Genomic DNA, 26586 nt, shown 5'->3' on the forward strand with positions numbered 1-26586 from the left:
ACTCATGAAGCATTTGCAGTGATGTGGATGAAGTAGTTAGGCCTCAGCCCCCTGCCCTGACTGCATATTCTGTAATGTTCTAGCACAGTGAGCTGTACATGCAAGGCTAACTTTAAATACATAGTCATATATACTGCTTTAAAAAGCTTTAAGCTTAGCAGCTTCTTCCTTACAACTGGAAGTAAGCCAACCTGCGAATACATCAGCGACTACAGTGCTGTTTCTGAAAGTCTTCAGCTGGCAGGGTCCAGACCCTTGTCCCCTGCTGATGCTCTGCAGTCCAGCGGTGGCCACAGCTGCAAGGGTGCCGAGACCAGGAGCCCTCCCAGCGCAGAGGCAGTTCCCAGACTGCAAGGGGCAGGCCGGGCAGCGGCACTCTAAGCCCTTCATAGCCTCTGCTGAACACATGGAAGAAGCATTTCTTCAGATGGAAGAAACACGACCAAAAAACTGTTGTACATAATGATCTCTGGATGTTAGAATGGCTCCCAAAGACTGTTGTAGATGCCATGATGGAGAGAGTGAAGGTGTTACCTGGTGCTTGCCCTGGTATTGGGTTACTGTGTGCACAGGCTGGATCAAAGGACCTTTATGTGTGACTTAGGACTGCTTATGTCAGGAATGAAACTGCCCATATTGCACTGGAGCTGGCACCAGCTTGAATATCCCAAGTAGAAGTCTTTTAGTTGCACACCTCTTCAGTGTGGTCCAGGCTGCCTTTCAGCAGGACTTCTGCATGATGAGGCTTTCCACATTTTTCTACAGCAGAAGGACCGCTGTGGGCTATTTTGAGTCTTGCATAATATTCAATGCACTGAACAACTCTAACACCATGCCTAGAATTTGTTTGAGATACACCCTTGTCATAAAGCTGTGAATGCGGTTGAGCATAATCATAAACTATTGTAATAATTGTTACCCCTGCTGTTAAAAAAAGGAGAAAAAAGGCACGACATTTTTTCCCTAAATTTCTGCAGCAAGTGTTTTTGATAGGTAGCTGCAAAGCATGATCGAAGCTCCTTGTGAGCCTCTCTGGAATAAACTAAAGAGAGAGTGCTTTATAGATTTACACCATAAAGCAAGTGTTTTGAGCTGTGACTGGCACCTAGGTACTCCATTTTCCCCCATCTGACATCCACTACGCTGGAGACTGCTCTCAGCTGGCAAAACTGCTTAGCAGTTTATCTCCCAGGGACTCTCTAGGCACAATCCCTGGCTTGCAAGCAATTTCTACCATCCCTTAAAACACAGGGAAGATACAAAGGGGGGGGGAAGCACCAAACATTTCAGTAACACATCAGTAGGAAGGAATATTAGAATCATGGAAAGATTTAGGTTGGAAGATGTATCAACTGGAGTCCAGCCTCCTACTCAAAGCAGGGCTAATTTCAAAGTTAGGTTGATCAGGACGTTGTCCAGCTGAGAGTTTAAAGTCTCCAAGGATGGAGCCAACCGTATCCTGGACTGCATCAAAAGCAGCGTGGCCAGCAGGTCGAGGGAGGTGATTCTGCCCTTCTACTCTGCTCTGGTGAGACCCCACCTGGAGTCCTGCGTCCAGCTCTGGAGCCCTCAGCATAAGAAAGACACGGACCTGCTGGAGTGGGTCCAGAGGAGGACCACAAAAATGATCAGGGGGATGGAACAGCTCTCCTATGAAGAAAGGCTGAGAGAGTTGAGGTTGTTCAGCCTGGGGAAGAGAAGGCTTTGGGGAGACCTTCTAGCAGCCTATCAGTACTTAAAGGGGGCTTATAAAAAAGATGGTGGCAAACTTTTTAGTAGGGCCTGTTGAGACAGGACAAGGGGGAATGGCTTTAAACTAAACTACTGGGGGGTAGATATAGACCAGATATAAGGAAGAAATGTTTTACGCTGAGGGTGGTGAAACACTGGCACAGGTTGCCCAGAGAGGTGGTGGATGCCCCATCCCTGGAAACATCCAAGGTCAGGTTGGACGGGGCTCTGAGCAACCTGATTTAGTTGAAGATGTCCCTGCCCATGGCAGGGGGGTTGGACTAGATGACCTTTAGAGGTCCCTTCCAACCCAAACTATTCTATGATTCTATGGATGTTCTGCACTCTCTCTGAATTACCTGTTCCAGCGATTCACTTTTTTCATGGCAAAGAATTTTTTCTTCCTGATGAGTAACTGGAATGTCTGTGCTGAAATTTGTGACTATTGCAATAAGCTGTGCCCATTTGGCTGGTGATAAAGTATTTCACAGCATCAAGAAAAAAAATCTCGGTCTCTGTACTGTTCTGCATTGGCTCAGAAATAAGCAGTCACATGGATTTAAACTGAACTGAGGGGCCAGAAGTAAAGAAACCCAGTCTGTAATGACTATGTCAGGAGGCGGGAGGGAGATCTTCAGCATCAGGATACAGATACTGACTGTTACTATGGTTAAAGTTGAATAACATAACAACGTAACATAACATAATATAACGTAACATAGAAGTTGAACAGTGCTTAACTGAAGAGCAACTGTTGTCAGCTTAGCTTGGCATTTCCTACACTTGTTTCTTGGTCTAACAAAACTCCTTCTTGTTCAGTATCTGCATCATTGACAGGGAGTGATAGCAAGTGTCATGCTATGCACAAAATCTGCACATGACTTTAAATAGGACAGTGAATCCATGGAGTAACTCAAGGAGACTGAGAATTTAGTAACGGGGGCAAGAGTAGCAGGAGTTTTTGCCAGGAAGCTAAGGCAACTTGATGGGAAAAGAGAAGAAATGCCTGTTTGTAGAAACTCCAGCGCAGGATGTCGGGCAGGCAGAGCAGCGCAGCGCCGGGCAGGGAGGTGCCCGCACCCGCGCCCGGGGGCGGTGGGGACTCGCGGGGGTCTTGGTGAGAGCCAGCACCCTCCTCGGCTCCCTCCAGGTGCTCCCTGCCCGTCACCTCCACACCAGCAAGGGGAAGAAAACCTCCCTAGCTGCCCGGGAGAGGGCACTGCTGCCCTGCTTTTGGGATAATCTGAACCTTTCCACGTTTTCTAAGTGACAGAAAAAGCCATTTCAGCCCTGCCTAGCCAAAGGAGTCACAGTGCAATCACGGAGACTCTGCTCAGGTGATTAGAGACCTGGTTCAGGTAATTAGAGACCCTGCTCAGGTGATTAGAGACCCCGCTCAGGTGATTATGCTGCATCCTAACTGTGACAGGAGCCGCTGCTGCGCTGCGTGGTTTAAAACATCATCAACTCTAATAGCAAAGCTTCCTTCTTGCTATCTATATAAAGCGCACTGCAGAATTAAGATGTTCAAGCAGAGGTAAATAGGCTGCATCTGTTTAAAAAAGGGCACAACAAGCAGCAAATAAAATGTCTGGATCAGGAAGGCAGAGAGACCATAGAGCCCAAGTACAGAAATACCAGAATCAAATGCTTGAAGTGGTACAATTTAGAAAAAAGAATTTTTACAATGATCAAGGTGAAAATTAACCATTTAACAATTCTGTGTAACACGCCTGCTAAAGTCATTTGTGTGGCGGCACTTTTGTCTGAGGTAAACTGCATAACTGATGTAGTATTTTCCATCATGCACCAAAGGACAGCCTTTTCGTTAGCAAAATGTATGTTCATTTTAGAAAGGCAGAAAATTTTCATTTCATGAAAGCTGTAAGATTGCTTAAGTGGGGCAATTTATTACACAATACAGGTGCTCTGTACAGCTAGTAAGAACTAGCTGCTTTGCATAACAAGAATTCCCATAGGAAATGTAATGAGCATAACAAAGTATGTTGGAAACAAAAGAGTGTACTTAAGGAAGAAGACTAGAAAGTGAAGTTTAAAAAATGAAACAGTAAACCGGTTTTGTCTCACTTTTTCCTAAAAATTCCTAAATTTGAAATCTGAGACAAACGCAGAGAAATACATTTCTAAAAATCTTTGTACAAATTTAAAAAAGCATACATAGCCTTGGAAGCAGTAAAATATAACAAAAGAGAGACCAAATTTAATCTTTTGACGTACCAATACCATCTGAATGAAGTCTGTTTACGTATTCTTTACATTTCTATATATTTTTGTTAGTTCAAAGCAGTAATCGCAAAATATTAAGACCTGATCTACCACATTTAGGGCTCAAAAGCCAACGGCACATCACTATTATAATGAAACCTTATTGAGATGCACCGACCTGGGCACCAGCCTAGTGTGGATCTGTTCTGCTATCAGTGCACTTTCCTCAGGGATATTCCTAATCTAAAACTATCTCCCCTTCACATTCCCCAAGCGACCTGGAAGAGCTTATATTAGAGAATTCCTTGTTCCCCCTCACCAAAACCATGTGGGAATGCTTTATTATCAGCTAAAGGAACATGGGATTGATTCTTGGTCTTGTAGCTAAAGAAGATTTCTCGGTTATTATTGATGTTCTTAGTTGTTCCTCAGTAAAGCAGCTCAGTAAGTATTTATAGCTGCTGATATTCCCCAGAAGAATGGTTTGGTACTCTGTGTTCAGACAGCTCATATAAATGCTTTTACTACCTGTTGCCTCTTTTTTTTAGCATCTTTGAGCTTTTACTCGGTTCAGTCTCCCCTTCATGTGGACTCTGTAACCTCTCTCTGAAAGAAATAAACAAGAAAAATAAAACAAAATTGTAGACAGAGTTTTTCAAACGCTACAGTTCTCTCTTAAACTACATTAAGTTTGATAAGAGAGGAAAGGCGCTTGCTATGTAATTATAACTTCTGCACTCCCTGGTTTCAGCTGCCCCTGTTGAGGCTGCCAAAACAAAGTTGCAGAAAGATAAACGTTCCTTTGTTGGGTCCCTGTTCCCTACACACGTAACCCTTGTTGGCTGTGGGAAAGGAGTGTGTGAAAAGGGTTGATGGCATCAGGGAAAGGAGCCATCTCCTGAACTCAGTCCCAGGCTGAGGTCACTCAGGGGATAAATACTTTTCCCCAAAGGCCTGTGGCTCCTGAGAACCAACTGTTTGCTTTGCCTGTCAACAGGATTTTCTCTGCTCTATATATCAAGCCCCAGCGACCAGCTGGCTGGTTTGATCTGCCCGTAGTAATCAGCTGGCATCTTTCAGGTTTGTAGCCATTTCTTCTCCTCTAGTTAGCACCCCAGCATAAGCCAACTGAAACATCTATCAAGAAAATCATTGTTAGAGCTGCTACCCTCATCAGCCAAAGACTGGCGCTTGCCTTTGTTCCTGAAATAAAGGTGGAAGTTGAAAGCCTAAATACCACAGACCATATTTTGGTTGCTACATGTCAGCCTAGTTCCATTGGATTCACTTGTCTCTGCTGATTTATGCTGTCTGTGACTCAGGATTTAAAAAACCTAATTAAAGGAAATTTGGAAACAGTATTTCTCAACCTAAAATCAAAGTTATTTATAAAATACGTAACAGCACAGACAAGCAAACTCGGACGATTTTCCTAAATTTAAAAGAGTATGGGGGGGAAAAAAAAGGTCAAATACATGTGAGAAGTAAGTATTAAGGAAGAAGCTCAGCTAGTGTAGGTGTTCTATTTTGGATTTGATTGACATACCTGTTTATGAAGTAGATTTTGTACTGCTTTTTATAAATAGTTTTTCACATGCCCATTTTTTTTAGCCTCTACTGTACCTGCATAAGCCAGAAGTCAGTCCAGGGGGCTCCTGAATATTTTCATGAGAATTATCTTTGTCTTCTGATTCTGGTGACTGAAAGCTCTTTCTTTTTGAGTTTGTTTTTTCCGCTGAATTGCCAAATGCATGTGGATTAAAAAAAAAGAATCACAGATAGTAGAGCTTGTTTGGTTTTGATTAACCTAAAGCAAAAAAATACACTCTAACACTTCATACATATACGCTGTTATTCCAAGGAAATCATTCCACTTTACATTACTCTAGAATATTGGTTTTTTAGTATTAGTTAGTTCTCACAGAGCAGACGTTGAACTTTTGTAACTGCTGAACACTGAAGTAAGTTTCCATGAGGTGCAACAGTTGAAAGCCCTATCATATATTTTCTTGGCAAGTAATTGAAAACAGCTTTTTACTACTAGCAAACAGAAGAAAAGCCAATTCATAATTTTATGTGATTTGAATCAGAACAACCTGATGTTAAAAAGTCACTGTTTTTAGGGCCCTGAGCTAAGCTTCCGCATGTGTCCCTGGGGTCACGGTGCCTACCAGGGCAAACAGCTCTGCATGCTTGAGAAACAGCCGACTGGGGAGAGAGACTTCAAAATTGTCCAGGTAAGTGAGCCGCTTTTCCCTTTCGGGCACCCATCTCACCTTTCAGCATCTTTCAAATGTAACGCCAAGTGTTTCATTCCGATGACAGAAGGACTGCATGGCTCAAAGGATAAGAATTTGCACGCTCCACCCCAAATGCGGATCAGGAAAGAAAACTGCTATTCTGACAATTTGTTCCTAAGTATCTCTTGAATAATGAGTTAGTCTAATTTGTTAAAACTGCAGTAAATTCATATTAGTATTTCAAGTTTCCTGATTCAGTAAGATTTTACTTTTGAGCATGTGTGTGGGAAGGCGATTCTTCCATTCTACCAGGAGAATGAAAGCTGGGTGATTCAGCTCTGCTGTCCTCCCAAAGACTTAGTGATTGAGATGACCAGAGTCATTTCTAAAGAACTTGATAAAGACATGAAAAATAATTCTGGTTTGAGCAAGGCAAAGCCTTACCTCAGTGGACACAATGTGATCTGTGGCTGAAGGACTGCTCTGGAGTGAGGAATGGTGACACTTATTTGTGGCTGTGCTACTGGCGAGCTGGGTGACCTTGGAAGGTTGCCTTACTTTTCTACATCCCCATTAGGGAAATGGCATTGACGAAAAATCTCTCCTGAAACTCCATTGTGTTATATTGCAAAATATGCACTGATACGTGGAATGATATTAGGTTTTTTAAACAATTCAGATTGTACCAACCTGCTGGCTTGCTTCTTTTGGAAGGCTGCTTCTTCACAGCCACGGGAACTCGGGCTAGCGCAGCCAACTCGCTCACAAAGTCCTGCTCTGCTTCCTGCACACAAGGATAACCCAGAAGTCAGTTAACACAACACAGCTTGATTCTGGGTTATGTTATTCTACATGTGGCATGACAAAAAAGGTGTATGTCATTGCAGAAACACAGGATACAATACGGCTAGCATCAGGGAAGCGTTTCCTACAAGACAGTGGTGAATCTTAGCATTGATTTCAACTAGGACAGCAAAGAGACCCTTACAACCTGTCCGATGTTTTGCCATGGACTGCTTCAGATCTGTGAGTCATTTTACCCTGATTTACCTTTAGCTGATTCTCCAACTCAGTTTCTAGGTGATGCAATCCCAGCAGCTTCTGTTTCAGAGACTCCAGACGAATTTGCTGCTGCAGTTCAAACTGAGCCAAAACCTTCTTTTGCTGCAGCACCATCCTGGTCAAGAGAAATTTAAAAGTACCAATGTTGTTCAATTCAAGGGAGGAATAAAATCCTGGCAAAATGTATTTAGAAGATTTTGTAGAGAGAAAGGCTCATTAACAATATCGGCCTATCCAGCTTCTGCTGGGACAAAAAATTTTGTGGTAGATTTTTAGATAGATTTACTTATTTTAATAACCTTCCTTGGCTCTCCATGGGATACAAGCTGCTTTCGGAGGTAGGAATTGCAGCAGGAGTCTATTGGGTTGTCCATGCCTGGACTTTGGGAGCTGGAGTTCAGCTCTAATGTTGACGTCTGCTTTCAAAACCGCTGTATGTTTCTAAAGTCAGCTTTACTGTCTGCTTGCCAAAAAGACAAGCTGTTAGAAGATCAGGTGGGAGGATAAGGGATTAAGAATTAGGCAGTTCATTCAGGGCTCTTCAGTACCAGGTTGAGACTGAGCCAGAAACATGGTAATTCAAAACTTGGCAATTGGGAGCATTGACAACTATATTCTTCGCTTGTTTCATTTTGCTGGTCAAAGATTAATATTAATACAGTAGAACCTGAATGGCTGCAACTTTGCTGAATCTGTATTTCTTCTGTTCTCTTGCCTGATCTACCTTGAACCAATGCTGTCAATCACCCATCACATTCCTCAGGGAAGGAGATAATACAAATTGTTTCTGACATCTACACATAATGAAGTTGCTATTGTAATGGTCAATGCTTACAGAAGGTTAGCTTTCAAAATTTGCTTTTTGAACTCACACTCACAACCTTGCGCCAAGGGCAAAAGGAAATAAAACAATCTATGTTGAGTTTAATAGGAGTTAGACAAATTAAGGGAAATTTTGTCATTAATTTACACGACTGGTATTTGACTGTAAAAGAAATCGAAACGACAATAGGAAAACGGGTTTGATTACTAACGGTTATGAGACCAGCTTAGATACTGAATAGTTACATTCTTCAATACCATATTTCTGCTTGCATGAAGGCCAATTTGATTGTACTTTGGTTTAAGACACTAGAATAGATTATGGGAGAAAAAACTGAGACAACAGCTACAAGTGAATTTATATGTCAGAATAAATGATAAACTTGATAATGAATAACTAACAGATCTTTTACGAAGCCCTTTATTACATGAATCCATTTCTACACTAATTCAAAGAAGAATGAAAAACAGAAAGTGGGCAATGATTTCTTTCAATTTAGAAGTAACAGAATGTCTAAAAAAAGAATCAACCTCTTTAAAATTTCAAAATTGCAGATGCTGTGTTGTTCTGGATAATAAACCAAGAGTAAAGAAATAAAGTGATGACAAAAACGTATCATGTGCATGCCAAGTCATACAGCTTTTTACAACAACTTGTTCCTTTGGAATTGCAGTGCATTTTGTCTGGACTCTAAATTGCATAAAATCAGTAATGAATTAAATATGATTTTTATTTAACATTTGAGGGATTCCACTCTAAATTCAGTGCAAGTAATCTTGATTGTCCAAGGAATTCACTGAAATCTTCTTGCCATTTTGAGTATTTATGCTTCAAACTTTTTCTCTTCATTATGGTATATGTTTGTTAGCAAACTAACAAGCACTTTTGATGTTCAAAGCAAAAAAGATGGAATGTAATGAATTAGACAGCATTGGTTCCCATCCTACATTTATATTAAATTTCTTTTAGAATTTGGCATATGTTTTGGCACTGTTTTTCATTCTCTCTTTTCAAACTGCCTATGTATAGTTCTTCAGTCTGTAATTAATGAGCATCAAAAAGTTTATTTAATAAGAAAGTAATTCTCTGAGATCAAAGGGTAGACATAATTTGGCAACAGATATTTCTTTTCCATCAAAGACAGATATAAAATGCAAAACCAAGACATTTATTCAGCTAGACATTTATGTAGATCTGTAAACACTCACAACATTTAAATAAGAGTCAGCAGTGCTGCTCTTACCTTTGATGGACTGTGGATGATATGTTCAGGAGGCCTTTGGTCTGTTTGTCTTTCAATGCCAGCTCATTCTCTTGTTTCTTCCTAAGTCTGTTCCTTTCACCTCTTTCTGCTGAAATAATGGTTTTGTAAAATCTTCTGCCCAAAATTACAAACTCTGAGTTGTGGCAACCTTACAATTTATGTCTTGTATCAGCACAAATTAATCCCTGTTCTAGGCAGTCTTTCCAAAGTTACTGCTCCTTAGGGATATCAAGTACTTCTTACACACTCTTGCTCTGCCACTGTGATCTGTTGCACAGACAATAGTTTGTGCATCATTTAGATGGTAATGTCACTGAATTTCTATTCTTATCTACTTCTCCCATTAGGCTAACTGATTAACATGGAATTCAAAGCTGAAGTTTTATGAAAAGACATTGATGCCTTAAGCAAGAACTGTAATACCTAAACAAAAAATGCAATATAAAGAAAACCTCCGCTCGGAGGCCACTTAGTCCTGGGAATGCCTAACTTCACTAGACATCCCCTCGTTTGATGGCAAAGTATTCTGGGTACTTTTGCATATGCTCACACTCTGTGAGGAACTTGGCGTTTATCTGCTGACCGGTCTCCTGACTCTTGCCCCTGAAGTCCTGCCTGGCAGCAAGGCTCGGGGCATGTCTGACAGATAGGACCGGTTTCCTTGCACCACTTCTTTTAAATAAAACACAGAAGGAGGGAGATGGATGTGTACGTAACAGATTAGGGTACATAACATTCATTGGGGGAGCATCCAACCTTTTCCGAACGCTCAGAGAAGCTGACAGGCACCTCTCCTAACAACGGCACCATCAGGGAGCAGTTACTGGCTGTACTCTAGGCTGGGCTGCGCTGGCTGGGCGAGGGGAGATACCCTCTACCTTTTTTCCTGTGGCTGTGCCAGGCAGACCATAAATTCAGATTTACTAGGCCAAGGGATGCCCAAAGAAGCAAAATCCTCTAGCCTGACATTAAGCCCAGTCACTGGGAGAGAGAAGCCTGGCATTATGCTCCTTACTCCCATTTAGCTATCACTGAATGAAGTACGTAAGAAATTTCCTATGCGGCCATTCTAACCCCAGGGCTATCACATAGTAGGTAAGTCTATTGCCAACAATGTTTTTTCCGTCTTGTGTTTCAGAGAGAGCAGTTATGAGAGTACTTGGTGAGGAAGATCACACTCTCAGTGTGGTAATCACGCCTGGAGATCACCTAACAAATCAGCCCGTTCTGAAAAGGAAGAAACATGGGTGTTCTGCCTCCTGGCTGAGCTTGGATGGAAAGTAGTTGGCTGGCTAGCAGGGCTTAGGGTGTCCTGGCTGTGCCCTAGAGCAGAGCTTCAGGCTGTTAAGAATCACAGCGAGAAATTTAAGTGCTTCTGGGGCCAGTACAGCAGCTGAAATGAGAAAAGAGTGGGGTTCTGCATCACAAATTTGGACTTAGGTTAAAGAAAGACTTAGGTGTACTAAAGCATCGAAGTTCCTTATTAGATGGTAGTGCTCACTCCTAATGTAAAAAGCACCAACAAAGCTGAAGTAGTTATCTGTTGATACTGAAAATCTCAGCTGGGCTGCAGCCTGCACGTGTAGGTTTGCAATATTTTTTCACTGTAGCAATTAATTTGATCTGTGAATCTCAGCTGGGTTTCTCTCTGGCCACCCAAATCTAAAACACTCCTGCTTTTATTACCAACATAAATACTCTCATCCTCCCTCATGCCTGTAGGCTTACATTGCAGCAGAAGCATTTTGTTTTTCTTCAGCTGAAAAGAAAATGTGCTCCGCTTACACATGTAATTTTCTCCCTTGTAGTTCATGGAACACCAATACACTGAAACAATAATATATCCACACAAACTCTGGGAGAAAAAAATAATCTAAATGAGCAATTTCCAGGAGGCTGACTGTGGTTCTAGTGACTTAGACTCTGTAGTTGGCTGAATCAGGGCCAAAGAAGTCTTTAGAGGGACTTTGTGAGAACTTAAGTAACTGACCGCCTTGCTAGCTGCCAATGTCTAAAAATACAGGTTGTCAAAAATCCCCACACAGATTTTGCCTAACCCTAGCTTCCAATATTAAGGTCTTCAAGGTTCACAACAGGGCAGTACAGAACAGATTGGTTCTGTCTTATAACCAGTGAGCATATCTAGCTCCTACTGGGGCTCACAAATCCTTCCTACCAACTCATCTCTGGATCTCAGCCTTGAGTAGATACGCCTGTTCCTCTTCAAAAACTCTCTTCTGTGGTTAAAGAATCATTTCTATTTAAAATCACTGACTGTATTTTTAGAAAAAAAATCCATTCCATGTGTCTCAAAGACAGCCTCTGATGACACTGCCGTTTTGCTAACTTGCTAACTTCATTTAATGCTAACAGCCTTCACCCAGGGGAGGGGAAGGTGTTTACAAAAGAAATCAATAATCACAGTTTGCTTTTGTTCCCCTGTCCTGAAGGAACTGAGCAATTAAAAATAATTTCAGGAGAAACTGCTTGTATTTATGTGAGATCCAGCAGTTCATAAACCTCTACAGCAGTTTCACAACCTGTGAGAGGGTCATGGTTGACAGCTAAGAAACAACGCAGTAGCTCACAGTGTTCCAGGATGGGCATGCTTGGCTTTTTGGTGTCTCCTCTAATGCTTTTCCTCAACTTCAGAGACAACAACATTTCACTGAGCCAAAAAGAGGAATGAATATAAGAATCTACTCCCCAAATCTGAGGGCAGTCACCTCAGAGGAAGCAGACTGTCTGCCAATGATGTTTATGTTTTCTAACATGGAGGCAGGGATTGCAAACCCAGATCTCCTCCCTTCTAGGGAAAAGATTCAGCTTGTAGGCGCCTGTCATATACCCTCTCTCCTTCCCTATGAATATCTGATTAATTGATTCATTTTATTTGCATATTTTAATATGCAAAGTTGAACAGCGTTTATGGTAGACGTTGGCTGTACAACCTAATACTTGTACAACTCTTTGCTTTCTAAATTATTCTGCCTTGTGTTGAGGTTTAGAGCACCAGAAAATCAACTGCTGGTGGTTGTGACTATGGTGGTATCTCTGGTCTTAGCTTGGTGGAAGAAAGTTCATGGTTAAACTATGATCTCCAACACCGGGTCATTGTCCTGTGTCTGTCTGTACCAAACTTCGAGTAACAGGGTCCTGCATTTATGACTGTAATTCAAGTAATTATTAATAATAACAGTTCTACCACTTCTCTTTCAAAAATGGGAATGGAATTACACATTCATTTTGCTTTGTTGCTACTTTAAATAACAGATTTCTGTTATCTTTAAAAGCAATCTTTACAGTAGTAAGAAAATTAATTTATCTGTTAAAAAAACAGAATTATCTTATAGTTGTCAATATCATACATACCTTGTAAGGATTTCAATTGTTGAAGCTTTTTCCCTTCATAGCCTTCTGTGATTTTTCCTATCTGCTGATAGTAGTTTTGCACCAGTCTATTGATATTATTGCTGGTCCCATACACACTTTCTACAGCGGCTTCCACCAATCTCTCCTGTATTACACAGTACAAGTCACAATTCATTTTCTAAGTCAAAACCTGAAGTGTTTTCATCTGTCTAAAACTGAAGACCCAATCTGATTTTGTACGTGCACACAAAATTGTGAATTTTGTGCTTTAAAAATGTGTCAGACTGAGACACTGGAAAACAGGTATTTCTATTCATCCACGGAACATTTCAACATGAAAAATTACAGTAAAATCTTTCTAATGTGCCTCACCTCCATCTGGGAAGGGGCCATTCCCCTATCTGTTAAATCTCTATAGCCCATTTTACCCGTCAACCTGATTGCCAGCAAAGTAAATCAATATATGTGTAGCTCCACTACAACTTTCCATTATACAGAAAATCCAAATATTTACTTTGGAACAATTTTATTAACCTATGAAGCAAGTTTTATTTTAATTTAATTATTTATCTATGAATTAATATTAAGCTTTTAATATACAAATACTAATCATTAACCATAAAACCTTCATCAATAGATAACCATCTCCGTTTCTTCCTCATTTTTGTTATTCTCTGTCATCAAGAACTATCTCAATCTTTTTTATGTTCCAGGGTTTGGCTTAATAAAACCTGCTTTGGCTGCTACAGCAAGTCACTAGAAAATACCGTACTTCTACATAAGTGTTAGTTTGTAAATACTTTGCAAGGTATCTTCAGTTTTAACACAGGCTGTAATGGTCTCCTGCTGATACTTCTAGGCATAGGGTAATGCATAAACAAAATTGCCTTCCATTTTAGCAAAGCAGCACTCATTTTGTTTGGAAAACTGCTATTGAACATTTCTATACCTTGAAGTCCTGTCCATCATCTGAACTCTTTTTTCCAGCTTCCCGTCGGGCATGCTGCAGCAGTGTCCGCCCAATCACCTGCTCCATGTGCTGCTGAAGAAATTGAAGAGCTTCTTGAATTTCTGTGACGAGCTGCTGGTGAAATTCTAAATGGGTTTGCTGCGTTTCTTCCTCGAGCTTCTCCTCCTCTTCCAGAATGTGGGACTCCTGGCAATCAGACAAAAAGATAGCACTGCCATTTAAATATGTTGACAAACTTAGTCAGCTGCACTTAGTCCAACACCCATTCAGAATGACACTGTTTTAATACTTAGAATTGTCTGATTTCCAGCAGAAGTTTATGCACAGTTATTTAACACGTCTGTCTTTGTAACAGAACTATTGCCTCCGTCATGATACGTACAGTAACAGCTGCATGCTGTCCCATTAGTCATTTCCAACTGATGTATTCCCATCTTTGTATTCTGTACTGTTGAATTTGGTCTTATTGCTATTAAAAATATGAACAATCTAGGTCAAATATCCTGAGTCCAGCAAGGGATAATTGTGGATGCCTTGATACAGTGCACAGGAACAAGGCAAGTATACAGTTATGCACACAGAATGCTCGTACAGTTTGTGGGGCCTACCTGAGAAAAAGTTGGTATATTGGTACTTACGGCCCTTGGGAGAAGTCATGAACATGTTTAATAGCACTTGGAAACCATTTGCACTCTTGGCATCCACAGCATCCTCTGGTGGCAAGTTCTACAGCTTATTCACACATTTCTTAATTTTGAACCTGCCATCGAATAGCTTTGCTCGGTGCTGTCTTCTTTTATTAGAAACAAGTGAAAAATCATTCCCTATTCACACCTTTTATGTCAGTTTTAAAACCTATGATATTCCAGAAAACACCTCTTTTTTAGGCTGAAGACTTCTAGCCTCTTGAGGTCTTTGGACCATCCTTGCTACCATTTTCTATGCTTCTTTTTAAATCCACTTTCCCTCTAAACTCTCTTTAGCACACAATAGTATACGCTCACCAGCACAACCTGTTCTGTCTTCCTTACATGTATTAGTCTTCCACAGATCGCCTTCTATTGAGTTGCTGATGTCCCTCATGTTAATATTCTCATTTAAAGCTAAATAACATTAAATTATTCTGGGGGATTCGACAGTACCTATTTGATTCCCTCTTGGAAATAAGAAATGCAAGTAGGAAAAGAACCTGCTCTGCCCACATTCATCTCTGGAAAATAATGATGTCCCTATTAATGCTGGGTTATTCTGACATGTCTTTATTTATAGCTCAGACATATGTTTTTGATGTTTTTTTTTAGACAGTCACAATGTCATTGAACCACTTCTCTTTTTTTTTAAGAGACCCAATGTCATGTTATCATGTCCAAGCTAGGATTCTTTAGTGTTGTTTTACATTTTATATGAAATCAACAGATAGACATGACACTGTCTACCAGTCTAAAATTGGCACAAGCTCAAATTAAGTTTAGTTCAAACAACACGGTATGTCTAAAACTCTGGGTGAGTGTCTGTAAATTAACCTTTTCCCTATCTGATTATACATTGGTTCTAGTTTTGGAGGTTGTTCATGAATTTTTTTTCTCTCTGACTTTTCACAATTCCACACCTAGGCCCTACTTCTTTGGCAGCAAGGATCTTATATGTGTATTTTTAGGCACTTCCTTATGAGATGGGTTTTAGCTGGCCTTGGAAAGAGGCTGTAATGGGGAGAGGCCAAAGGAACCTGGGGACATTTCATTTTTGTTAGGGAACACAGTGGTTGCATCAATTAACGTCCCTGTGGGAACTAAGTGAGAGGGAGTAGTGGAAAGCACATAACAAGAGGAATGCAGACATATGCATTTGTATTTTATTATTTTATATTTTATTTCTTCTGAAGGAAGAAGGAACTACTTCAATAGAAGTATCAAATATGAAAATGGCAGCAGACAGAACTTCCTTATTCCTCTTCCAAGTGGAGAATTAGGGTTTGTATTATGCAAATCAGAATTAGAGGGATGCAAAATATTATCTCTCAGCTAATTACACAGCAACAGCATGGAACAGAGAGCTGCAAAGTGTTGGATGGGTTCAACCCATATGTGCAGCAGCAGTGGGTTGGGCAGGGGCTACTACTGGCACCTGCTACGAGGGTCCTCTGAGGTTGAAATCTGAAATTGTGTTGTTCTAGGTAAGTATCCAATGCAGGTAAGTAAATAACCAACAACACTTAATGGATTAACCCTAAAAAACAGTCACAAACAGATTTGAAAGCAACCTGTGGGAATATCAAGTCTAAAAATCCCTTAAACTTTTTCCCATCTCCTTGACCTACAGGAGCCAGATTATTTGGAAGGATGTCAGAGGAATGGATGCTGAGCATCTCATGGACAGAGAAGAAAGAAAAAAGAATGAAAAATGATGACAGAAGAAGAACTTGCTAGGTCTGGTGGAGGGAAGAATTTCTTCTGATGCTCAAGTAAGAACTTTTCAAGTGCATATTACGATCCCTAGCAGAACTAATAGGAGTTCATCTTACCCTGAAGCAGTAACTTGTGTAGAAGTCCTTTATAAATGTTGGCATGCCTCCTTTCATTAGTATTTTTATATAAAATAAATAGCTAAATAAACTTGCTGTGATAACACATATCACAGATAGCTAGCCAGTAGATAAAGTATTAGAGAATTTTAAATGTCTGCCCAAACTAAAACAGGCACACTCAGGGACCTCCTATGCCAGCAGTGGGTGCATTTTTGACAGAGAATTATTTTCCTTTCTATTTGGAACTTGAACATTTTTGAGATCTTCTACGGCTACTTCTAATGCCACACATCATAGCATATAAGACCTCTGAAGAAAAACCACCCGGACACTGTACCTACCACTGCCTTCTGTAACTGCCACTGGTCCTCATCTTGGCAGGGGGAAGATCCCTTCTGCAGGGTATGTTGCTCTCTCAGTTCTTGAAGCAAGCTCTTCTTTCTGGACATTCTCATGCGGACCAGGGCTGCCATTCCAACTCTTCGGAGGGTTAACCTTGTGAGTACTGAACACAGCAGAAGTCGGTGTTTTTGCAATATATAGTTAACAGACCTGTAAGAAGGACCATTAAAAATCAATCAGCTGAGCTGCTTGCTGATTTGGCACCCCTGTGTTCAGCAAAGTCATTGCTCAAAGATGACAGGAGTTACTGTTCACTCTGTGTAACGTCTTCTCATACAAAGCATGCCTTGGAAAGCTGCTCAGGTGTAAAGAAGGAGAATTGCTGTGACAGACTTCTAGTTCTGTCACACTGAAGTTAAATTAAAATAAAAATAGGAAGAAAAGAGATAAATAATCATCTATAATTACATAATAGAAGTTTTTTTAATAGGAGACTTGAAATAAGATGAAAAGAGAATGTAATCGGAACTACAGGAAAGTTATTTCAAGAAAATGCAGGACAGCATATCTTGGATTAACAAGGAGGCACACTCTGAAGAGACACTGAGGAGGCTTAGTGTTAGCTGGCAGAGCAGACATGGCTGAAGCAAGTTTGTGGTGAATTTTAAACAGGAGAGCAAATTTTGAAGTTGATTCTGGACCAGGTGAGTGAACTCTGTGTGCACATTTGGGATGACATAGTTTGTGCCTGTATCTAACTTGTGCGTATGTGTAAGGCACCATGAGCTCTCTAGATACCGAATCTTGGGAAACATTGAAGTCAGAGAATGTGAAAATCTAAGGTTGAACTGAAAAGTAGAGCCAAAATAAAGGAGTGCAATGGCAATAAGACCAATATTCCAAATAGGCAAGTCTTCAAATGCTTTGATCTTTGGTAATGTGAACACCATGGTGAATGAAGACATTTGATATCTTAATCAAAACGAGGCAGATAGATAGATAGATATGAGAAGTATCTTTATCAAAGAGGTGTTTAGCTGTACAATGATGAGATAAAACTAAAAGCTTCCCTGGTGAATACAGACAGAGAATGCAAGAGAGGAGCCATTATCCTGCAAAGCGACGGTCAGTGGTATTGTAGTAGCAGAAAGCAAAGGTAGAGCTGAATGGTGCTGGACTGAACATTTTACCTTGAACAATATCCAACTCCAATGTGACATACAGAGTGCAAAGAGAGGCTGGTTCAAGGTCAGAAATCACTCATAAACATAGGAGTAGATACACAGAAAGCACACCACTTGACAAATCACAGAAGACTATTTTTTCTATTTACCAGGAGTCATGATATCTCTGGGTTTTTTAATTTGTTTTTGACACTCAGACAAAAAACTAGAGTAACTGCCTCTCTGTCTGAAGATGCTCATAGTCCCTCAACACTGCTTTCCACAACGTAATGTACACAAGTTTTTAACTGTGCATGCAGCAGTGCAGTTTTACCCCACTGCTTACCGAGAAAACCAAACTTACTCATCACTGAGGCATCCTAGTCTGCTTATGACACCTTGAATTATCTTCTCTTGTTTCTCAGACAGATGCTTTTGCATCACAGCAGACAGAGCATATTCCTTCATCCATAGCTAAAAGCAGGGGAAAAAAATTACAATCATAAGATACTCTGATTTCAGTCATTCTAGTCACCACATTACGAAACAGGGGTTTATTTGATGTTATTTTGCTAAAAACAATCATCCCCCTCTTTCAAGAAACAAACTCATGCTGAATTAAAATTATTCTACTTAGGAATATTTTTTTTATCAATGATCAAAGTCTTAAACAAAGCTCACTGAAAAGCAAGGGAGGCTTTGCACTGTTTTGGATCAGGCCTGAGCTGTGTCTCCTACAGATTTTCCGGTTTGTGTGCTAATAGTTACAAATGGAGATTGCGTGATTAGGTTTATGGACTGCAAGTTTACAGCTCCTTCAGGGTGATACTTAGATCAAAGAATTTAATCTTTAAATGTTTTGATGGATTTGCCATTAGACTGTAAACTTGTGGAGATATGGACTTAAGATTTTGTTTAGCGTATTGCCAGAATTTAATGAGTAATAAGCCATAAGATTAAATGGTTATAAGGCCCAAACTCTATTACTGTGAGATGAAGAGTATATTTTAGGCTACACTGGCAGCTGGATAAATGCAGGTTGCCTGCAGACGTATGCAGAGCCCTAAATTAAATACAATACTCAGGCTCTCTGACAGCTTCACTTCACGTTCTAGCCTCATTCAGAACATGAGGGACTAAATTTTCTATTATTGCAGACAGCAAGGTTTCACTAGATCAATATGTGTAGCAAAGAATTAGATGTGTAATTGCACAATTGTTAGTGTTAGGGACTAGGAGTGATACTGGGCCTTCCTACTGCATCTGATAGTCTTTTCCTTGGGAAGCAGTGATCTGTGCAGGAGAGAGGCTTTATCTGTGAGAAAAGAATGAACTCCCACGGGAAGTGCAGAACATCAGAAACCACATCATCTTTGGCTTTAAAATAAAAATGTATTTCTTTCTTGGATAGTGCCTTCTCTGTAGTATACACAGCAACACATATAACTGACCCCTCTCCATGAAGAAAACCTTACCAAAACACATACTCCTGAGCAGGATGCCTGGGAAGGATGGGCAGGCAGTCAACAACAGGGGACAGATGGAAAGAGTTCAGCTGAGCATGAGAAGCACAGCCTGAAAGTCTATACGGTGCCGGGGAGCCCACCAGGCTGCTCTTGGAAAGAGCCGCAAGACATACCTGTTTAGCCAGACCTCAACTGATTTGAGTCTAGGCAATTCTTAAAATCACAGAGCACAGCCGAGCACAGTGCCTTCTCCGATCGCATGCTCCAAGTGCCAAATTAAGGTCTATCAGGTCTCCAGGTATCATCATGACAGATGGCAAATACTTGCTTCAAGTAATAACTGTATCAGTATTTCCCTTTAGCAACTCTGTGGATATGGCTTCCTACTGTTTCACACCTCTCTGCATAGGTCTAGTAGATCCATCACATTGTGTATTTTAATGTCTCTTTCAGCAGTTAAAAGAAGGGCTGAAAATGACCTTTTACTTTCTAGAAGTATTTTAATTTTCAATGAGAGACTGGCTGTGGCTCAGACGTGGCTTCCCATCATTTCTGGAGACCTGGTTACTCACTGAGAAGTTGCTCTTGAAGGGCCTGTCTGCACACTTACTCTCAAACAGCTTGTGGATCAAATCTGATGTAGATCACCAAGATACAGAAGACGGGAGACGTTTTCTGAATTACAACTGGAATGATAAATGATATAATATTGCAGCCAAGAAACTAAAACTTAACACCTGTGCTGCTATCAGTATATCCTATCCAAAAAGGCACTCAGAATGATAACAACGACAGGGATTGTAGTCATTGTTTCCTTCTGTTTATGATGAAATAACCTAGTTCTGTAGTGGTGGACACAGACTTTCTTTTGAAGGAGAAGAATGAGTCACCTTTTCCATTGCGAGTGCATTTAAGGTAAGCTGTATGCAAAATTTATAAAAGGTCTCTTCACCCCCTGAGACCAATGGAAAGCTGAGAATACAGCAGAAAATACCCCTGCACAGTTATTAAACTGAACAGTAGAAGTATATCAGCCATATAAGTAGTAAGAGAACAAAGAGGAAAGGAGGGGGATTATTACGCATTTAAGATGGGATGATAAATAAGGAAGATTGAGATTTGGACCAAATACTAAACCAGTGTTTTGTCTCAAAAAGGCTGTTAGGAAGATGATCAAGAAGGGAAGGATCAGCTGGGAATAAGAACAGAATATTGTGTGTTTTATTGGAAGCAACACTTCAACGGTGCACTGGGATGGGCTGGAAGGGCTGGGTATTTTCCATCTCCAGAACACTAGAAGAACTCACGCATGCAGGAACAAATGCAACAGCAAAGATCCTCTGGGAATCTTAATTTGAGGCTGCTGGCATGTTGCTGAAAACCAGCAAAACAGAGACAACTATTTCATCAAGCCTGGTGAAAAGGTCAGGCTTTGTGCTGCACTGACCTTCCAACATTGGGCCAAATCTCCAGGCGCTGCTCCAAGCTTTCCTGTTCTTGGGAATGGCCTTACTTTGCTCAAAGACAGGTCAGTATGGAGTGGAGAAAATGACACTGCTGCACAGACTCAGCGGCTGGAACAGAGCTCGGGCTCCTGCATTTAACCAGTAAAACCAGTGACAAAAGCGGTAAATGGGGGAGTAAAGCTCCAAGGAATGTCTGGCTTCTTGAAAAGAAGTCATTCCAATCACTGTGAAAAAATGTGTATAAAATTAAGAGAAAGCAATAAAATGCACACCACGTCAAAACTGGTAAGCAGATGCTGGTTCAGCTTTCTGGGTGTCAAGCAATGATGTGGGAATGGACGGAAATCTCCTCACCCCATTTTTTCTCTGTAAGCTTCTCTGTGTTTTGCTTCCTGGCAACAAGTCCATTACAAGACCTTCTGGAGCACTGCTAACGTTAAGTATTACTCTCTGGCAACAAAGGTGAGGAATATGTCTTTGGTAGGTAATGAAAACTATAAAATATTTTGAGTTAGACCTCAGATACAACAGCAAATTAGACCCAAGTAAGCTCACTCTTTTTTCTGCAGCTCTCAGTTTGACATTTTTAGCATAGATTCTCAGGAAATCGAAGTAAAGCAATTTCTCCCTAACAGCCTGTAGATGGGGTGTGATGCACACTGAATGCCAAGCAAGTACCTCAGCCTGGGGCAGCAGTCTGCTCCCCAGAACCGCTGCCCAGGCAGGAGAGCTTGTCTACAGAAATCATGAGGTAGGGGCTATGTGGGAAAATGCTCAAAATGTATTTTCATTAGTCATTTATTCTCATTTGCCTCACTCACATCCTCAAGTGTATAAGGCAAAAGTTAAATATGAAACTGATTTTTTCTTTTCAATTGTAAAAGAGATTCTGTTCCCCCAAAGGACATCATATTCCAGATACGTATGAATGCTAGGAAAGATAATCTAAAAAAAAAAAAAAGCAGTTCAAGTAAATGGGAAAAATGTCTTTTTGAGCCACCTTGAAAAGCACACATAAATACCCTGGTGAAAAGCCTTCTGGTGTTAGGCTCCCCAAGTCCGTAAAGCAGGTGACTATGTAACTCGTAGTATAATACATTTATCAAGAAGCAAATGAAAGACATATTCCTGCTGGAAAATGCCCGATAAATTAAAAGGCATTTAATTATTGTTCATAAACAATATGAATGTTGATTTATGGATCTTCTGTCATATTCAGCACTGTAATATCTATGGGATCTCCTAAATGACATGATCACCTGTCACAAGCGTCTGATCTCTCTTCTTCTTAAGGTGGAAACCAAGTGCTCCTTTTTGTAGGACACAAGTGTCAGCTTATTGCTTAAATGTGCATGCTGCTGCGTTTATACTAGGAAAGGACCAAGAAATGCATTTGAACTTAATATAATGAGTTGTGTGATGTTTTTCAGACTTGTTTATACAGGAAAATCTGCCAGCCTAGCTTTGGTGGAATAGCTATCTCCCTGCATGCTCTATTTGGAGATATAGCAGACTTCTTTCCAGTTTAGTTCAAACCACTTCCAAAAAGCCACAGGCATCAAGTTAAAAAAGCTACTTAAGCTCCTGTAAAGAATATCGTCTTGAGGAATCACACATTTTCCCACTAAGAGAAACCCTTGTCTCTTCTAGTAATTTATCCTACAGAATCACTCGTTCTTAGGACAGCTCTGTCTGCTGCTCAGGAAATTTTTATATTGATTAAGGCCCAACTGCAGCACTGGTGACCCAGAGACCAATGTGAGAGCTCTGTCAGTGCTAAATTAATTCCTCTATAGCTCAGTAGTTACTATTAATGATGTAAGCAAACCCTTTATTCTTTTTTTTTTCAGCTAGGAAGCCATCTGCTTTGTATTATGAATGCTATGGTACACTGAAAGTGATGGAAAGTCAACTTTCTAGTTTAAATAAGCTATGCTTGGGCATGACTAGAACATCTGAATTCACATACAATGAATCCATCATACAGTGCTGCCCAAAGAGCTATTATCCAGCAACTGGGTGCTGGAGATGAGCTAATCCTTTTAATCCCTTGAGAAAAAATCCCAGGGAGTGGTTTCTCCACTCAGTACTGTCCCCAGTGATAGTAACAGAGGAATGCATAAACAGCATTTTTGGAACAAAACTTTAGACTTGAGATCTCCCACTCAATGGAGAGTCTCCTAGCCCTTGAACAACATCCTCTCTGGCCCCTGAACCTCTGGCTAAGGTTCAATGGGACAGTGGAAGGACCAGAGCAGAGGTGCCCTAACATGCACTCTGACTTCTGAGACTAATCATAAGTTGTGCACCAGAACCTCCTCCTTCTCTGACTGTCGTTTTTAATGACAGCAGATACCACCACGGTGCTTTGGTCTCCATGCACTATGAGACATGCTTGTAGTGCACCTACTAGTCCAGGCTGCTCAGGTCATTCACATACAAGGACAAGCAATTTGTGAACCCTCGGTGAATGTGAAAATGAACAGCAACCTAGAGTTTTAAGCTTGCCAAGTCAGGTATTGAATCTAATCCTTGATAAAAACGGGCAAAATAAAAAAAGTTGAGGTCAGACATTGTTTCATTAATCACTGAAGGTATAGGTATGCCAAATTCAAACACTAAATGCCAGCCAGCAGTCCTAGAAAACACAAATACCTGCCCTTAACTTAAAGCATGTGAGCAGACTCATTGGCATCAGTGGTCGGTCCAAGTATATTTTCGTTTAGTTTGCTAGATATCCCTGTGACACAGAAACAGAAGAGGCAAGCAGAATTGTTTTTCAAAATAGTTGAGATAACAGGTGAGTTACAATAAAGTAAATATTAAATGATCAGGGAGGTGCATGTTGTGTAACTCCAGATTAACAAAAATAGAGAAGAAAAAAAGGAAATGGCTAAGAATTTCCAACGAATACTTTTACTTTTGTATTCCCAAGGGTGTTCTACAACCACTGGTCAGCAAACCACTCTACCAGATTTAGTAGGAAGCCCACAGTTTCCTGAATCACAGGGTTTTATGAAAGAACCCTAAATATGAGTGGGTGGAAAAGTTAAACACCTTATAGCGGTCTGTAATAATCAGGGACTCAATCAGTACCTTATTAACCATGTACTGAATTGTCCAAGCACTTTGGAGAATGAGGCTAGGGAAAAGTATGATTTTGCCACTGTTAAAGAACTCTGCCAACCTTTTATTTAAGCAGCTCTAATTACTCTATATGTTGCAGCACACACTTGACATTTGGGAAGGGGCACACCTTTGCATACAGAAGGTCTTTCTTTGACTAAGCTGTGTTAGTCTTCAAAGCAGTGTTAATAGAGACATAGCATTGCATGAATAAATTGAAGGTATAATTGAGTTCCAGCCTCATGCTGAAGATAGCTGCCTCCGCATTTACTGTTGTTGCTTTTCTCCTCTGGTGTCAATGCCCCCTATGCTGGGCAGGGGGCATCCAGGAAAGCTGGATGTGTGTTTCTTCACCTTCTCAGAGTAAAGAATAAGTTTTATATAAAAGTGTGTATCATATGTTCCCAATTATTGTAGTATTAATATATAAAAATGATTAAGAAATATTTATCATTGTAAGGCCTCCTTTCCTGTAAACTGTACTCATACGTACCCTCTCCAAACAGACCAGATGAAGGTTTCTTTGAACTGTTTCTGTAGATGCTCAAGCGTTGAGGACATCAGACAGCAGCTTTGCCAAAAAATGTTTATGTGCTGACAAAGCTGTCAAACACTGTGGACAGATGTTCAGTAATTACTCTCTGACTCCTCTGTGCAAGTCTACATGCACAGCATATATATTCACTTCATACTGCAGGTCAAACTGCCCATCCTGAGTCTTATCCTGTGTCTGGACCTGGGCTGTATATTAATAGACAAAATACTCCCCACAGATAAATATCTTGATTTTTTTTTTCTCCTATCGCTGTTTTTAGACCCTGGGGTCCCAGAACATAATACGGGCCTTTCTTACCTTTTTTTCTTGCAATAGCTGTTCCTGGAAAAGCTTCCAGCGTCTCTGGCGGGGGGTCTCCCATTTCTCCAGCTGAGGGACCAAATTCTCCTGCCATTCCTCTTTCAGAAGCTCACATTCTCTTACAGAGAGGCCGGTCACAACAGGCAGGGTCCGAAGAAACAGCTTCGTCACCAACTCCGCTAAAGCATGGGAAGCTTTAGAGTACAGCTCCTAGCAGAGGGACAAAGAGGGACAGAGAAGTAGGTGAGAAAGTGAACCCCCCGGCCCTCTGGACCTGTTTCATTGCATGTCTCCATGATGCCAGTGAGGGAACCATGTCCCACTGAAGACACTGGGCCAGTGACCGATGCCTAGAGCTAAAATCCAATGCCACTAATGCTTGCGTTAAAAAGACCAGGTTTTGTAGATGGAACAACTTAAATGTTTTGGTTCAAGGCACACAAGGGTATTTAAAATACAATAGTGGCATCAGCACATGAGACCTTGAATCCTAACTGTTGCCCACATGCAACTACAGTACGAAGAGTATCTTGTTTTACTGGCTATGGTGATGTGTTATAAAAACACTTATTTTGAAAGCTGCTGTGGAAACAATCCGGTGTAGCACAACACTTCATAGGCACATTTTCAAAGGTGCTGATATAGAATCATAGAATCATTGAGGTTGGAAAAGACCTCTAAGATCATCGAGTCCAACCGTCAACCCAACACCACCGTGCCCACTAAACCATGTCCCTAAGCGCCTCATCTACACGTCTTTTAAATACCTCCAGGGATGGGGACTCCACCACTTCCCTGGGCAGCCTGTTCCAATGTTTAACCACTCTTTCAGTAAAGAAATTTTTCCTTACATCCAATCTAAACCTCCCCTGGCGCAACTTGAGGCCATTTCCTCTCGTCCTATCGCTTGTTACTTGGGAGAAGAGACCAACACCCACCTCGCTACAACCTCCTTTCAGGGAGTTGTAGAGAGCGATGAGGTCTCCCCTCAGCCTCCTTTTCTCCAGGCTAAACAGTCCCAGTTCCCTCAGCCGCTCCTCAGAAGACTTGTTCTCCAGACCCCTCACCAGCCTCGTTGCCCTTCTCTGGACACGCTCCAGCACCTCAACGTCCTTCTTGTAGTGAGGGGCCCAAAACTGAACACAGTATTCGAGGTGCGGCCTCACCAGTGCCGAGTACAGGGGGACGATCACTTCCCTCCTCCTGCTGGCCACACTATTTCTGATACAGGCCAGGATGCCATTGGCCTTCTTGGCCGCCTGGGCACACTGCTGGCTCATGTCCAGAATGAATGAATGAATGTTCAGAATGAATGTTCAGAATGTTCAGAATGAATGAAATGAATGAAGGCAAGAAAGAAGGAAGAGTTAAAAGAGACAGTGTGGCATTTAGCTAGACAAAATTGACACTAGTCATGTTAATAGTTGGTGCTCTGAAATATGACACTCTTTAATGCCTTCTGGAAAGACAGAATTATTGAAATTCCTTCTGATGCAGAACAGGTTCAAGCCTAGGAAAACAAACACCTTCTGGTGGTTTTATTAAAACTAGTCCCATATGAGTGGTTTTCAATTGCTGAGGCTGTTTCACTCGCAAGAAGAGTTTGGGTAATTTAGTCAGATGGCATCCAAACTAAAAAGTCTGTTCAAAATGCGTAATTTCGCTGTCAAATACACAGTGATGATACAAGCTGTGTTTGCAAACTTGCAACAATTTGAGATAATCCCCGAGGAGAAGGTGTGAGGGCACATATCTTTCCCCAGCAGAAGAGAGAAAACAAAGACACATGGGAAAGGTCACATGGACACTGTAGTACTCCAGCAGTTTGAAGAGCTATTTTTGTGTGAGTTCCACAGTTTGGATCTTACCAGTCCAAAAAGCTTTACTGCCTACTTGGTTTTGCTTTTATTGTAAATCAGTGTTTCCCTCCCACAAGTTTTCCCTCTTGAAAATAC

The 26586-nt window shown here is 40.9% G+C and overlaps 1 protein-coding gene across 4 annotated transcripts in view; it reads right to left on the bottom strand.

Moving 5' to 3' along the window:
* Positions 1 to 3291: 3291 nt before the first annotated feature.
* The window catches only part of EVC (EvC ciliary complex subunit 1), a 55991-nt gene continuing 32696 nt past the window's right edge, over positions 3292 to 26586 (bottom strand). For 2 of the 4 annotated variants that reach the window (XM_076335929.1, XM_076335927.1), the window contains 10 exons: positions 24629 to 24841; positions 18082 to 18191; positions 16554 to 16764; positions 13668 to 13874; positions 12719 to 12863; positions 9326 to 9434; positions 7248 to 7374; positions 6888 to 6981; positions 5581 to 5692; positions 3292 to 4563 (listed from right to left, as the gene is read on the bottom strand). In XM_076335929.1, the coding sequence (XP_076192044.1) occupies positions 4482 to 4563; positions 5581 to 5692; positions 6888 to 6981; positions 7248 to 7374; positions 9326 to 9434; positions 12719 to 12863; positions 13668 to 13874; positions 16554 to 16764; positions 18082 to 18191; positions 24629 to 24841 (1410 nt within the window). In that variant the 3' untranslated portion in view covers positions 3292 to 4481. Of the gene's footprint in view, positions 4564 to 5580; positions 5693 to 6887; positions 6982 to 7247; positions 7375 to 9325; positions 9435 to 9824; positions 10740 to 12718; positions 12864 to 13667; positions 13875 to 16553; positions 16765 to 18081; positions 18192 to 24628; positions 24842 to 26586 lie in introns of those variants that run through there. The other 2 variants (XM_076335928.1, XM_076335930.1) reach the window with 2 other exon arrangements.

This window comes from Aptenodytes patagonicus, chromosome 4 (genome assembly GCF_965638725.1).
Source record: "Aptenodytes patagonicus chromosome 4, bAptPat1.pri.cur, whole genome shotgun sequence".
In the NCBI taxonomy this organism is placed as follows: Eukaryota; Metazoa; Chordata; class Aves; order Sphenisciformes; family Spheniscidae; genus Aptenodytes; species Aptenodytes patagonicus.